At 47.1% G+C, this 17,082-nt stretch overlaps 1 protein-coding gene across 1 annotated transcript in view; it reads right to left on the minus strand.

The window, feature by feature from the left end:
* snapc4 (small nuclear RNA activating complex, polypeptide 4) overlaps positions 1 to 17,082 on the minus strand; it is a 34,619-nt gene that overhangs the window by 16,093 nt on the left and 1,444 nt on the right. The window contains 12 exon segments of the mRNA XM_028579241.1: positions 591 to 697; positions 838 to 988; positions 1,665 to 1,829; positions 3,656 to 3,728; positions 3,898 to 3,999; positions 4,254 to 4,335; positions 4,638 to 4,683; positions 4,686 to 4,721; positions 5,774 to 5,914; positions 15,413 to 15,535; positions 16,135 to 16,160; positions 16,466 to 16,553. Coding sequence (XP_028435042.1) covers positions 591 to 697; positions 838 to 988; positions 1,665 to 1,829; positions 3,656 to 3,728; positions 3,898 to 3,999; positions 4,254 to 4,335; positions 4,638 to 4,683; positions 4,686 to 4,721; positions 5,774 to 5,914; positions 15,413 to 15,535; positions 16,135 to 16,160; positions 16,466 to 16,553 — 1,140 coding nt within the window.

A 17,082-nucleotide genomic window follows, 5' to 3' on the forward strand; every position in this document is an offset into this window, starting at 1 on the left:
ACGTTATGAGGAATCAGCAGACACTAAGCTAACGTTATGAGGAATCAGCAGACACTAAGCTAACGTTATGAAGAATCAGCAGACACTAAGCTAACGTTATGAAGAATCAACAGACACTAAGCTAACGTTATGAGGAATCAGCAGACACTAAGCTAACGTTATGAGGAATCAGCAGACACTAAGCTAACGTTATGAAGAATCAACAGACACTAAGCTAACGTTATGAGGAATCAGCAGACACTAAGCTAACGTTATGAAGAAGAAGCAGACACTAAGCTAACGTTATGAAGAATCAGCAGACATTAAGCTAACGTTATGAGGAATCAGCAGACACTAAGCTAACGTTATGAAGAAGAAGCAGACACTAAGCTAACGTTATGAAGAATCAACAGACACTAAGCTAACGTTATGAGGAATCAGCAGACACTAAGCTAACGTTATGAGGAATCAGCAGACACTAAGCTAACGTTATGAGGAATCAGCAGACACTAAACTAACATTATGTCCAACGTTTGTTTTGTTACGTGCATTTCATGTCTAACCTGTCTCTCTGTCTCTCTGCCTGTCTGTCCCTCTGTCCATTGGCTTACCTCATCCTCCTCTTTGGTCCAGAATCCTTTCTTAAGGCTCGGATCCAAAACCTGGTTCCACCTGTAGATCAGCTGAGACGGATCCCGACCCTCCATGAAGTAACTTACTGACAGACAGATAGACAGATAGACATACAGGTTAGAGACAGTTAAGAAATGATTTGTTGGACAGAAACAACAACAGGATTGTCAAGTGTGATGCCAGCGTGTGATGTCATAACATGATGTCAGAGTGTGATGTCATTACTCTGCGTGTAGGGGATGAAGTTTCCGATCCTCATCTGGTCCACGAGTTCTCTGAGCGTCTCGTCTTCGGCCGGAGTCCAGCTGCCTCGCTTCAACGAGTCAGACACGAACCGCTGGAAGGTCTGCAGACACATGAAGGCTGTCCTTCCCGTCTGAGAGACAGACAGGTTACACAGAGACAGACAGGTTACACAGAGACAGGTTACACAGAGACAGACAGGTTAGACACATGAAGGCTGTCTTCCCTGTCTGAGATACAGGTTACAGAGAGACAGAACGGTTACAGAGAGACAGACAGGTTACGCAGAGACAGACAGGTTGCAAAGAGAGACAGGTTGCAAAGAGACAGACAGGTTGCAGAGAGAGCCAGGTTAGAGACAGAGAGAGAGAGACAGCCAGGTTAGAGAGAGAGACAGACAGGTTGCAGAGAGAGCCAGTTAAGAGAGAGAGAGAGAGAGAGAGACAGCCATGTTAGAGAGAGACAGCCAGGTTAGAAAGAGAGACAGCCAGGTTAGAGAGAGACAGCCAGGTTGCAGAGAGAGACAGGTTAGAGAGAGACAGACAGGCCAATGTCTCACCCCCAGCTCTGTGGCGATGTGGTCCCAGTGTCTCTCTCCGTGGGTCCTGCTGAGCTCCCTGAGCTGCTGCAGGACCCACGGAGAGAGACAGCCAGGTTAGAGAGAGAGACAGCCAGGTTAGAGAGACAGCCAGGTTAGAGAGAGAGACAGCCAGGTTAGAGAGAGACAGCCAGGTTAGAAAGAGAGACAGCCAGGTTAGAAAGAGAGACAGCCAGGTTAGAGAGGGAGACAGCCAGGTTCCATGTCTCACCCCCAGCTGTGCAGCGATGTGGTCCCAGTGTCTCTCTCCGTGGGTCCTGCTGAGCTCCCTGAGCTGCTGCAGCTCCTCCTGACTCCAGCCAGACTTGTTCACTGCCGGGTGGAGGAAGTTCTGCCAGAACCGCCGGATGTCCTCCGCATCCCTCGTTCCTTCAAACTGGGGAGAGATAGATAATATTCCTCAGCAGACATTGTGACCAGTTCTCTGGGTTGGTTTCCAGCCTGATCTGCCGGGGGTTTGATTCCTCCCTGCAGCTCAGGCTGGAGACCTGAACGTTTCTCTATTCTGCTTCTGTTACAAATCTGCGGGGACCAATCAAAAGCTGGCTTATCCACCTGGCGCGCTATTGGCTGGTTTAACACGATGTTGATAGAGAAGCAACCAATCAGCTTCTTGTTTACGTTCAACATGATGGCCACCGAAGGTCAGCAACCGGATGGTGCCGCTATCGCTGCTACGTCACCAGGATCCTTGCTCTGATTGGTTAAAGGACTATCCAACCGTCGGTCTGATTGGCTGAAGGACTATCCAATGGTTGGTCCGATTGGCTGAAGGACTATCCAATGGTTGGTCTGATTGGTTAAAGGACTATCCAATGGGTGGTCTGATTGGTTAAAGGACTATCCAACCGTGGGTCTGATTGGCTGAAGGACTATCCAATGGGTGGTCCGATTGGGAGCAGCTTTCTGACTACCTCTGGAATGAGCTCTGGTCAACAAGCTGAAACCAGAGTCAGAATCACTCCCTCATTTTGTTCTCACGTTTATTTATTGGGTGAGGCTATTTGCACCCCTGGTACAATTAGAAGTGCTATTCGTACCCTGGTGCAATTAGAAATGAATGCTATTAGTACCCCGCCGGGTGTTCTATTAATACCCCGTCTGGTACAAATATCAATGTATGCTATTTGCACCCCTGTGCATTTACAGTACCTTGGCAAATATTTACACAGTAATCCATACTACCCATGTATTACACCTTTTTGGAATATTATCGCCCTGACATTCTTACCCTAACCATAACCAATCCCACTTCTCTTGCCTAAACCTAACTACCCAACCAGAGCAGGCATATTCATGAGTCTCCCCCTACCTCCCTGCAAAAAAAAAAAAAAAAAAAAAATGCGTCATGGGTCCGGACTTTGTAATTGCATCCAAATTATCCAATCCAAAATTAAAAAAATAAGATCACCACACAGGGGAACCGAACTCCAAACTCCCATACCAAAGGTAAGCGTACTAACCACTCACCCAGCAGTTCTTTCAGGAAGTTGAACAACTGTTTACCACTTGGTTTCTTCAAGCCTCGGTTGCTAGGTAACCATACTGTATACAAAAAAATAGGTACTAACTAACAAACCAACGGTTGTATGCTTTCACTGAAGACAGAAAGCGCAACTGTAGCGTCCATTTTCCGCTAGAAATTCAAAGGTTATAAACTTTAGAGACTAAATTAAATTAAAACTAATGTGCCAGTTTCTGCTGTCACGGAAGATGAACGTCGGCCATGATTTCGGTGCACGCGAGCAACGTGTTTTTGTTGTTACGTCACAGGGTGTAAATAGCTCAGCTGTGTGGCCGAAGCTATTCGTACCGGGGTGCAAATAGACACTCCGTTATTTATTTCTTCATCACTCAAACTTCAACGTGACACGTTTTCGTCTTTTCCACAAAAATAATGACCTGTCCTGACCAGGTGGTGCACAAGCACAGACAGCTGAAGGAGCAACAATAAAAGATATAACAAAAAACTACTTTGACTCACAATCACGTAGTTCTGAGCGGTACCTGAACTATTACAGTTATTACATTATTAATCAATCATTTAATTTTGACCATATGGCCTCAGCAATAAACAAGCCGTTCTATAATGTCGCCAACTGTCATTCTGTGCTCCTTTTTCATATTTTATATTATGTACGTTATGCTTCTCGTGCAGTAGAAAATACAGAGCAGACTCTGATTGGTTGATTCTCTACTTACATCGACATTAGAGATTTTCTGCCAATCGTGTGCATCATATTGATCCCCGATCAGCTCCGCCTCCGTCTTCTCTCTGACCAATCACAGACAGGCTCATATTACACAGGAGATAAGGTTAAAAACTTCTGCAGAAAAACACTTACAACGATTTAATATTTCAGAAAAAAGTTAAATGTTTAAAGAAGTATTTTGAGACAACAGTGTGAGTAGAAAACAGCAGAGACGAAGAAGGTGAGACACACCTGAGCAGGTCGATGTCTCTCTCCAGCCTGTCTATCTGCTCTCGGAGCTGCTGCCTGTCTGTCTCTGCAGCAGACGACAGCTTCTGACTCAGGTAGTCCAACCTGACAGACATCAGACAGACAGACAGACAGACAGACAGACAGACACACACACACACACACACACACACAAAAACAGACAGAAGTTAAAACCATTATCAGTCAAATATTAGGCTTAATATGCCGTTACTTCCTGTTAATAGAGAGATAGATAATAACTAGTTGACAGATCAATAATATTAATAATGATAATACTACTACTACTACTACTACTACTACTACTACTACTACTAATAATAATAATAAAGTGATGTTACTTGGAGAGTTTGGGTTGGATGAGTTTCCTCAGACTGTCACCGGTTACTGAGTGGATCAACAGAGTCTTCTGCCAGCTCTCCCCTAGACAGGCAGACAGACAGACAGGCAGACAGAGAGACAGCAGACAGAGAAACAGGCAGACAGAGAGAGAGAGAGACAGTTAGAGATGATCATAAAGACTCTTCTCATAGGAGTCGTATCAAATACTTCTTAAATAAAATAGAAAATCCAAACCGAGCTAAATGTTTGTTTGGATCTTTTTTGAATAAATAAAAAGAGCAACAACATATTTATGATATCTAGATGTTAGGAGGATAAAGATGCTTCTTCTTGTCTCTATGACCAGTAAAGTTCTTGTTAAGTTCTGATGGTTTCCTTCTCACAGCGTTTGACTCTCAGTTTCCTGTCGTCCAGACTGCGGTCATCCTGATGGCCTTCTCCTTCGCCTCCCGATTGGCCGGAGGACCCTGGAGACACACACACACACACACACACACACACACACACACACACACACACACACACACACACACACACACACACACACACACACACACACACACACACACACACACACACACACACAGCGTCTCATTGGTCAGCCGGCCACAGAAAGACATTATCTCTCGCTCTCTCTGTCTGTCTGTCTCTTTCTCTCTCTCTGTGTCTGTCTGTCTCTCTGTCTCTCTCTCTGTGTATGTCTGTCTCTCTCTCTCTCCGTCTGTCTGTCTCTTTCTCTCTCTCTCTGTGTATGTCTGTCTCTTTCTCTCTCTGTCTGTCTGTCTCTTTCTCGCTCTCTCTCTGTGTATGTCTGTCTCTTTCTCTCTCTCTGTCTGTCTGTCTCTTTCTCTCTCTCTCTCTCTGTGTATGTCTGTCTCTCTCTCTCTCCCGTCTGTCTGTCTCTTTCTCTCTCTCTCTCCGTCTGTCTGTCTCTTTCTCTCTCTCTCTCTGTGTATGTCTGTCTCTCTCTCTCTCTCTCTCTATGTCTCTCTCTCTCTCTCTGTGTATGTCTGTCTCTATCTCTCTCTCTGTGTCTGTCTGTCTCTCTCTCTCTCTGTGTATGTCTGTCTCTCTCTCTCTCTCTCTCTCTCTGTGTCTGTCTGTCTCTGTGTCTCTATGTCTGTCTCTCTCTCTGTGTCTGTCTGTCTCTCTCTGTGTCTGTCCATCTCTGTGTCTGTCTGTCTCTGTGTCTCTATGTCTGTGTCTCTCTCTCTCTCTCTGGGTCTGTCTGTCTGTGTCTGTCTGTCTCTGTGTCTCTATGTCCGTCTCTGTGTCTCTATGTCTGTGTCTCTCTCTCTCTCTCTCTGTCTGTCTGTCTCTGTGTCTCTATGTCTGTCTCTCTCTCTCTGTGTCAATTCTATTCAACTAGCTTCATTGGCATGAATGTAACAAAAATATCCCAAAAGCATCACATGAAAATGAATACAAACAAATTAAACAGCAATATAAATATCAATATCAATGTTGTGTGTCTCTGTCTGTCTGTCTGTCTGTCTGTCTGTCTGTCTGTCTGTCTCACCAGTCCCGTCAGTTTGTCCTTGAAGTAGGGTTTGAGGAAGCGGCCTAAGAACATGCTGATTGGCTGCTGGCAGGAGGAGGGGGCGGACTGTTCCCTGGCGTAACCTTTCATTGGTCCAGACAGCTGAGACAGCAGTTCCTTCTGCAAACACAAACAGGATTATTATTATTATTATTATTATTATTATTATTATTAACGGTGTGTGAACAATGACTCAGAAATTCTCACTGGATTAATGCGACACTGAAGAAAAGTTAAAAACAAGATCTGCAGATGACCGTAAACCTGGCTGTTTTATTTTGAAATTTAAAATTATTTTGGTAAAATATCCGGCTACACGTGGTCTTCCTGTATGTGGTTACCTGGCTGGCTCGACACATACGCTCTCGTAGGGCGCAAGGAAGAGAGGACACGCCAAAACCATCACTGCAGGACACCATCACTATCACTGCAGGACACCATCACTATCACTGACACCATCACTATCACTGACACCATCACTATCACTGCAGGACACCATCACTATCACTGCAGGGCACCATCACTATCACTGCAGGGCACCATCACTATCACTGCAGGGCACCATCACTATCACTGCAGGGCACCATCACTATCACTGCAGGGCTCCATCACTATCACTGCAGGACACCATCACTATCACTGCAGGGCTCCATCACTATCACTGCAGGGCTCCATCACTATCACTGCAGGGCTCCATCACTATCACTGCAGGGCACCATCACTATCACTGCAGGGCACCATCACTATCACTGCAGGGTTCCATCACTATCACTGCAGGGCACCATCACTATCACTGCAGGGCTCCATCACTATCACTGACTGCATCACTATCACTGCAGGGCACCATCACTATCACTGCAGGGCTCCATCACTATCACTGCAGGGCACCATCACTATCACTGACTCCATCACTATCACTGCAGGGCACCATCACTATCACTGCAGGGCTCCATCACTATCACTGCAGGGCACCATCACTATCACTGCAGGACACCATCACTATCACTGCAGGGCACCATCACTATCACTGACACCATCACTATCACTGCAGGGCACCATCACTATCACTGCAGGGCACCATCACTATCACTGACTCCATCACTATCACTGCAGGGCACCATCACTATCACTGCAGGGGTCCATCACTATCACTGCAGGGCACCATCACTATCACTGCAGGGCACCATCACTATCACTGCAGGACTCCATCACTATCACTGCAGGACTCCATCACTATCACCATCACTATCACTGACACCATCACTATCACTGCAGGGCACTATCACTATCACTGCAGGGCTCCATCACTATCACTGCAGGACTCCATCACTATCACTGCAGGGCTCCATCACTATCACTGACACCATCATTATCACTGCAGGACTCCATCACTATCACTGCAGGACTCCATCACTATCACTGACACCATCACTATCACTGACACCATCACTATCACTGCAGGGCTCCATCACTATCACTGCAGGGCTCCATCACTATCACTGCAGGACTCCATCACTATCACTGACACCATCATTATCACTGCAGGACTCCATCACTATCACTGACACCATCACTATCACTGCAGGACACCATCACTATCACTGCAGGGCTCCATCACTATCACTGCAGGACACCATCACTATCACTGCAGTGCTCCATCACTATCACTGCTGGGCTCCATCACTATCACTGACACCATCACTATCACTGCAGGACACCATCACTATCACTGCAGGACACCATCACTATCACCATCACTATCACTGCAGGGCTCCATCACTATCACTGACACCATCACTATCACTGCAGGACTCCATCACTATCACTGCAGGGCTCCATCACTATCACTGCAGGGCACCATCACTATCACTGCAGGACACCATCACTATCACTGCAGGACACCATCACTATCACTGCAGGGCTCCATCACTATCACTGCAGGGCTCCATCACTGTCACTGACACCATCACTATCCCTGCAGGACTCCATCACTATCACTGCAGGGCACCATCACTATCACTGCAGGGCTCCATCACTATCACTGACACCATCACTATCACTGCAGGACTCCATCACTATCACTGCAGGGCACCATCACTATCACTGCAGGACTCCATCACTATCACTGCAGGGCTCCATCACTATCACTGCAGGGCTCCATCACTATCACTGACACCATCTCTATCACTGCAGGACACCATCACTATCACTGCAGGACACCATCACAATCACTGACACCATCACTATCACTGCAGGGCTCCATCACTATCACTGACACCATCACTATCACTGCAGGGCACCATCACTATCACTGCAGGACACCATCACTATCACTGACACCATCACTATCACTGCAGGACTCCATCACTATCACTGCAGGGCACCATCACTATCACTGCAGGGCTCCATCACTATCACTGACACCATCACTATCACTGACACCATCACTATCACTGCAGGACTCCATCACTATCACTGCAGGGCACCATCACTATCACTGCAGGACTCCATCACTATCACTGCAGGGCTCCATCACTATCACTGCAGGGCACCATCACTATCACTGCAGGACACCATCACTATCACTGCAGGACACCATCACTATCACTGCAGGACACCATCACTATCACTGACACCATCACTATCACTGCAGGGCTCCATCACTATCACTGACACCATCACTATCACTGCAGGGCACCATCACTATCACTGCAGGGCTCCATCACTATCACTGCAGGGCACCATCACTATCACTGACACCATCACTATCACTGCAGGACTCCATCACTATCACTGCAGGGCTCCATCACTATCACTGACACCATCACTATCACTGCAGGACTCCATCACTATCACTGCAGGGCTCCATCACTATCACTGCAGGGCACCATCACTATCACTGCAGGGCTCCATCACTATCACTGACACCATCACTATCACTGCAGGACTCCATCACTATCACTGCAGGGCTCCATCACTATCACTGACACCATCACTATCACTGCAGGACTCCATCACTATCACTGACACCATCACTATCACTGCAGGGCTCCATCACTATCACTGACACCATCACTATCACTGCAGGACTCCATCACTATCACTGCAGGGCTCCATCACTATCACTGACACCATCACTATCACTGCAGGACTCATCACTATCACTGCAGGACACCATCACTATCACTGCAGGACACCATCACTATCACTGACACCATCACTATCACTGCAGGGCTCCATCACTATCACTGCAGGACTCCATCACTGACACCATCACTATCACTGCAGGGCACCATCACTATCACTGCAGGACACCATCACTATCACTGACACCATCACTATCACTGCAGGACTCCATCACTATCACTGACACCATCACTATCACTGACACCATCACTATCACTGCAGGGCTCCATCACTATCACTGCAGGACTCCATCACTATCACTGCAGGGCTCTATCACTATCACTGCAGGGCTCCATCACTATCACTGACACCATCACTATCACTGCAGGGCTCCATCACTATCACTGACACCATCACTATCACTGCAGGGCTCCATCACTATCACTGTTGGACACCATCACTATCACTGACACCATCACTATCACTGCAGGGCTCCATCACTATCACTGCAGGACTCCATCACTATCACTGCAGGGCTCCATCACTATCACTGACACCATCACTATCACTGCAGGACGCCATCACTATCACTGTTGGACACCATCACTATCACTGACACCATCACTATCACTGCAGGACTCCATCACTATCACTGCAGGGCTCCATCACTATCACTGACACCATCACTATCACTGACACCATCACTATCACTGCAGGATACCATCACTATCACTGCAGGGCTCCATCACTATCACTGCAGGGCTCCATCACTATCACTGACACCATCACTATCACTGCAGGGCTCCATCACTATCACTGCAGGGCTCCATCACTATCATTGACACCATCACTATCACTGCAGGGCTCCATCACTATCACTGACACCATCACTATCACTGCAGGGCTCCATCACTATCACTGCAGGGCACCATCACTATCACTGCAGGGCACCATCACTATCACTGACGCCATCACTATCACTGCAGGGCACCATCACTATCACTGCAGGGCACCATCACTATCACTGCAGGGCTCCATCACTATCACTGACACCATCACTATCACTGCAGGACACCATCACTATCACTGACACATCACTATCACTGCAGGGCACCATCACTATCACTGCAGGGCTCCATCACTATCACTGCAGGGCACCATCACTATCACTGCAGGGCTCCATCACTATCACTGACACCATCACTATCACTGCAGGACACCATCACTATCACTGACACCATCACTATCACTGCAGGACACCATCACTATCACTGACACCATCACTATCACTGCAGGGCACCATCACTATCACTGCAGGGCACCATCACTATCACTGCAGGGCTCCATCACTATCACTGCAGGGCACCATCACTATCACTGCAGGACTCCATCACTATCACTGCAGGACTCCATCACTATCACCATCACTATCACTGACACCATCACTATCACTGCAGGGCACTATCACTATCACTGCAGGGCTCCATCACTATCACTGCAGGACTCCATCACTATCACTGCAGGGCTCCATCACTATCACTGACACCATCATTATCACTGCAGGACTCCATCACTATCACTGCAGGACTCCATCACTATCACTGACACCATCACTATCACTGACACCATCACTGCAGGGCTCCATCACTATCACTGCAGGGCTCCATCACTATCACTGCAGGACTCCATCACTATCACTGACACCATCATTATCACTGCAGGACTCCATCACTATCACTGACACCATCACTATCACTGCAGGACACCATCACTATCACTGCAGGGCTCCATCACTATCACTGCAGGACACCATCACTATCACTGCAGTGCTCCATCACAATCACTGCAGGGCTCCATCACTATCACTGACACCATCACTATCACTGCAGGACACCATCACTATCACCATCACTATCACTGCAGGGCTCCATCACTATCACTGACACCATCACTATCACTGCAGGGCACCATCACTATCACTGCAGGACACCATCACTATCACTGACACCATCACTATCACTGCAGGGCTCCATCACTATCACTGACACCATCACTATCACTGCAGGACTCCATCACTATCACTGCAGGGCTCCATCACTATCACTGCAGGGCACCATCACTATCACTGCAGGACACCATCACTATCACTGCAGGACACCATCACTATCACTGCAGGGCTCCATCACTATCACTGCAGGGCTCCATCACTATCACTGACACCATCACTATCCCTGCAGGACTCCATCACTATCACTGCAGGGCACCATCACTATCACTGCAGGGCTCCATCACTATCACTGACACCATCACTATCACTGCAGGACTCCATCACTATCACTGCAGGGCACCATCACTATCACTGCAGGACTCCATCACTATCACTGCAGGGCTCCATCACTATCACTGCAGGACACCATCACAATCACTGACACCATCACTATCACTGCAGGGCTCCATCACTATCACTGACACCATCACTATCACTGCAGGACACCATCACTATCACTGCAGGACACCATCACAATCACTGACACCATCACTATCACTGCAGGGCTCCATCACTATCACTGACACCATCACTATCACTGCAGGGCACCATCACTATCACTGCAGGACACCATCACTATCACTGACACCATCACTATCACTGCAGGACTCCATCACTATCACTGCAGGGCACCATCACTATCACTGCAGGGCTCCATCACTATCACTGACACCATCACTATCACTGACACCATCACTATCACTGCAGGACTCCATCACTATCACTGCAGGGCACCATCACTATCACTGCAGGACTCCATCACTATCACTGCAGGGCTCCATCACTATCACTGCAGGGCACCATCACTATCACTGCAGGACACCATCACTATCACTGCAGGACACCATCACTATCACTGACACCATCACTATCACTGCAGGGCTCCATCACTATCACTGACACCATCACTATCACTGCAGGGCACCATCACTATCACTGCAGGGCTCCATCACTATCACTGCAGGGCACCATCACTATCACTGACACCATCACTATCACTGCAGGACTCCATCACTATCACTGCAGGGCTCCATCACTATCACTGACACCATCACTATCACTGCAGGACTCCATCACTATCACTGCAGGGCTCCATCACTATCACTGCAGGGCACCATCACTATCACTGCAGGGCTCCATCACTATCACTGACACCATCACTATCACTGCAGGACTCCATCACTATCACTGCAGGGCTCCATCACTATCACTGACACCATCACTATCACTGCAGGACTCCATCACTATCACTGACACCATCACTATCACTGCAGGGCTCCATCACTATCACTGACACCATCACTATCACTGCAGGACTCCATCACTATCACTGCAGGGCTCCATCACTATCACTGACACCATCACTATCACTGCAGGACTCATCACTATCACTGCAGGACACCATCACTATCACTGCAGGACACCATCACTATCACTGACACCATCACTATCACTGCAGGGCTCCATCACTATCACTGCAGGACTCCATCACTGACACCATCACTATCACTGCAGGGCACCATCACTATCACTGCAGGACACCATCACTATCACTGACACCATCACTATCACTGCAGGACTCCATCACTATCACTGACACCATCACTATCACTGACACCATCACTATCACTGCAGGGCTCCATCACTATCACTGCAGGACTCCATCACTATCACTGCAGGGCTCTATCACTATCACTGCAGGGCTCCATCACTATCACTGACACCATCACTATCACTGCAGGGCTCCATCACTATCACTGACACCATCACTATCACTGCAGGGCTCCATCACTATCACTGTTGGACACCATCACTATCACTGACACCATCACTATCACTGCAGGGCTCCATCACTATCACTGCAGGACTCCATCACTATCACTGCAGGGCTCCATCACTATCACTGACACCATCACTATCACTGCAGGGCGCCATCACTATCACTGCTGGACACCATCACTATCACTGACACCATCACTATCACTGCAGGACTCCATCACTATCACTGCAGGGCTCCATCACTATCACTGACACCATCACTATCACTGACACCATCACTATCACTGCAGGATACCATCACTATCACTGCAGGGCTCCATCACTATCACTGCAGGGCTCCATCACTATCACTGACACCATCACTATCACTGCAGGGCTCCATCACTATCACTGCAGGGCTCCATCACTATCATTGACACCATCACTATCACTGCAGGGCTCCATCACTATCACTGACACCATCACTATCACTGCAGGGCTCCATCACTATCACTGCAGGGCACCATCACTATCACTGCAGGGCACCATCACTATCACTGACGCCATCACTATCACTGCAGGACACCATCACTATCACTGCAGGGCACCATCACTATCACTGCAGGGCTCCATCACTATCACTGACACCATCACTATCACTGCAGGACACCATCACTATCACTGACACATCACTATCACTGCAGGGCACCATCACTATCACTGCAGGGCTCCATCACTATCACTGCAGGGCACCATCACTATCACTGCAGGGCTCCATCACTATCACTGACACCATCACTATCACTGCAGGACACATCACTATCACTGACACCATCACTATCACTGCAGGACACCATCACTATCACTGACACCATCACTATCACTGCAGGGCACCATCACTATCACTGCAGGGCACCATCACTATCACTGCAGGGCTCCATCACTATCACTGCAGGGCACCATCACTGCAGGGCTCCATCACTATCACTGACACCATCACTATCACTGCAGGGCTCCATCACTATCACTGACACCATCACTATCACTGCAGGACACATCACTATCACTGACACCATCACTATCACTGCAGGACACCATCACTATCACTGACACCATCACTATCACTGCAGGGCACCATCACTATCACTGCAGGGCTCCATCACTATCACTGACACCATCACTATCACTGCAGGGCACCATCACTGCCCTGCATATACTGCAGGGCAGTGATGGTTATGTAGTGTATACTACACACTGTAGTGTTTGGGTGTAGTAGTAGGGTGCAGTATTAGGGTGTAGTGTAGTGTTTGGGTGTAGTATCAGGGTGTAGTATTAGGCTGTAGTAGTAGGGTGTAGTGTATAGTTTGGGTGTAGTATCAGGGTGTAGTATCAGGGTGTAGTTTAGTATTAGGGTGTAGTATCATGGTGTAGTGTAGTATTAGGGTGTAGTATAAGGGTGTAGTGTAGTATTAGGGTGTAGTATCAGGGTGTAGTGTAGTATTAGGGTGTAGTATAATGGTGTAGTGTAGTATTAGGGTGTAGTATAAGGGTGTAGTGTAGTATTAGGGTGTAGTATCAGGGTGTAGTGTAGTATTAGGGTGTAGTGTAGTGTTTAGGTGTAGTATTAGGGTGTAGTATAGTGTTTGGGTGTAGTATCAGGGTGTAGTGTAGTGTTTGGGTGTAGTATCAGGGTGTAGTGTACTATTAGGGTGTAGTGTAGTGTTTGGATGTAGTATTAGGGTGTAGTGTACTATTAGGGTGTAGTGTAGTGTTTGGGTGTAGTTTTAGGGTGTAGTATCAGGGTGTAGTGTAGTATTTGGGTGTAGTATCAGGGTGTAGTGTACTATTAAGGTGTAGTGTAGTGTTTGGGTGTAGTTTTAGGGTGTAGTATTAGGGTGTAGTGTAGTGTTTGGGTGTAGTATCAGGGTGTAGTGTAGTTTTTGGGTGTAGTATCAGGGTGTAGTGTACTATTAGGGTGTAGTGTAGTGTTTGGATGTAGTATTAGGGTGTAGTGTACTATTAGGGTGTAGTGTAGTGTTTGGGTGTAGTTTTAGGGTGTAGTATCAGGATGTAGTGTAGTGTTTGGGTGTAGTATCAGGGTGTAGTGTAGTATTAAGGTGTAGTGTAGTGTTTGGGTGTAGTTTTAGGGTGTAGTATTAGGGTGTAGTGTAGTGTTTGGGTGTAGTATCAGGGTGTAGTGTAGTTTTTGGGTGTAGTATCAGGGTGTAGTGTACTATTAGGGTGTAGTGTAGTGTTTGGATGTAGTATTAGGGTGTAGTGTACTATTAGGGTGTAGTGTAGTGTTTGGGTGTAGTTTTAGGGTGTAGTATCAGGATGTAGTGTAGTGTTTGGGTGTATTATCAGGGTGTAGTGTAGTATTAAGGTGTAGTGTAGTGTTTGGGTGTAGTTTTAGGGTGTAGTATTAGGGTGTAGTGTAGTGTTTGGGTGTAGTATCAGGGTGTAGTGTAGTTTTTGGGTGTAGTATCAGGGTGTAATGTACTATTAGGGTGTAGTGTAGTGTTTGGGTGTAGTATTAGGGTGTAGTATTAGGGTGTAGTGTAGCGTTTGGGTGTAGTTTTAGGGTGTAGTATCAGGGTGTAGTGTAGTGTTTGGGTGTAGTATTAGGGTGTAGTGTAGCGTTTGGGTGTAGTTTTAGGGTGTAGTATCAGGGTGTAGTGTTTGGGTACCTGGTGCTTGTTGTTCTGAGTCAGCAGAGCCTCCAGCTGGTCCAGAGTCTCTTTAACGACCTGCTGATAGACCAGATTCATCTGTAGACACGAGTCCACCGACGGAGGCAGACCCAGCTCACTCTGGAGACAGACAGACAGGTTACAGAGAGACAGGTTACAGACAGACCCACCTCACTCTGGAGACAGACAGGTTACAGAGAGACAGGTTAGAAACAGACCCAGCTCACTCTGGAGACAGACAGGTTACAGAGAGACAGGTTACAGACAGACCCAGCTCACTCTGGAGACAGACAGGTTACAGAGAGACAGGTTACAGACAAACCCAGCTCACTCTGGAGACAGACAGGTTACAGAGAGACAGGTTACAGACAGACCCAGCTCACTCTGGAGACAGACAGACAGGTTACAGAGAGACAGGTTACAGACAGTAGAAAGTGGCATGAAAAGAAAAGACTGGTAAAGTCAAAGCATTTGGAGTGAAGTACAGTGCTGGAGTACATGTACTTTACTGTATTCAGGTTTAATTGTGAGAGATTAAATGAATGAATGAATGAATGAATGAATGAGTGAATGAATGAATGAGTGAATGAATGAGTGAATGAGTGAGTGAGTGAATGAATGAGTGAATGAATGAGTGAATGAGTGAGTGAATGAGTGAGTGAGTGAATGAATGAGTGAGTGAGTGAATGAATGAATGAATGAATATGTTGTTACTTTACCTCCTCACTGCTGCTGTCGTCGTCATCTGAACAGAAACAGGAATAAATATATTAATCAGATTTAATGAAGACAGGCAGACAGACAGGTCAGTCAGACAGACAGACAGGCAGACAGACAGGTCAGACAGACAGACAGACAGGTCACACAGACAGACAAACAGACAGACAGGTCAGACAGACAGTCATAAAAATAATACATTTGTAAAAGAACAATAATAAGCTTTTTTTAAATGTATTTTTACTGTATTTGTTCATTTATTCAATTAAAAAGAGCTACAGACAGGCAGACAGACAGACAGACAGACAGGCAAACAGGCAGGCAGACAGGTACCTGACACATAGATGGGTCCCAGGACGTTCTCCAGGTTCTGGATCTCTTTCTGGATCTTCTCTCTCTGAGCCAGCAGACCTGCTGCAGACTATACACACAGAGACACACACACACACACACACACACACACACACACACACACACACACACACACACACACACACACACACACACACACACACACACACACACACACACACACACACACACACACACACACACACACACTGACTGACTGACTGACTGACTGTGACTGACTGACTGTCTTGTCTTTATGTCTTGCTGCAGAACAAATTGCCCTACGAGGACAAATAGCATAGCGTTAGCTCTCTGGCTGAGCTGAGCAGACCATAATAATCTTTTGTTGCTAAGGAAGACCAGTCGTATCTAAGGCCCGTCCTATTTCCTGGAGCAGTGAACAACGTTGGGATTTCATAACATTTTGGGATGGGAATGATTGTTCCAGGTATTAGTCAGACCCTCAGGTGTAACCAGGGAAACTTTAGATTTCCATTATGAAACACAATAAAACATAAACAAATGGTGTTAACATCACCGTCCTCCAATCATACCTGACATGGCAGGGTGTGTGTGCGTGTGCGTGTGTGTGCGTGTGC

The sequence above is a fragment of the Perca flavescens genome, chromosome 5 (assembly GCF_004354835.1).
Source record: "Perca flavescens isolate YP-PL-M2 chromosome 5, PFLA_1.0, whole genome shotgun sequence".
Taxonomy (NCBI): Eukaryota; Metazoa; Chordata; class Actinopteri; order Perciformes; family Percidae; genus Perca; species Perca flavescens.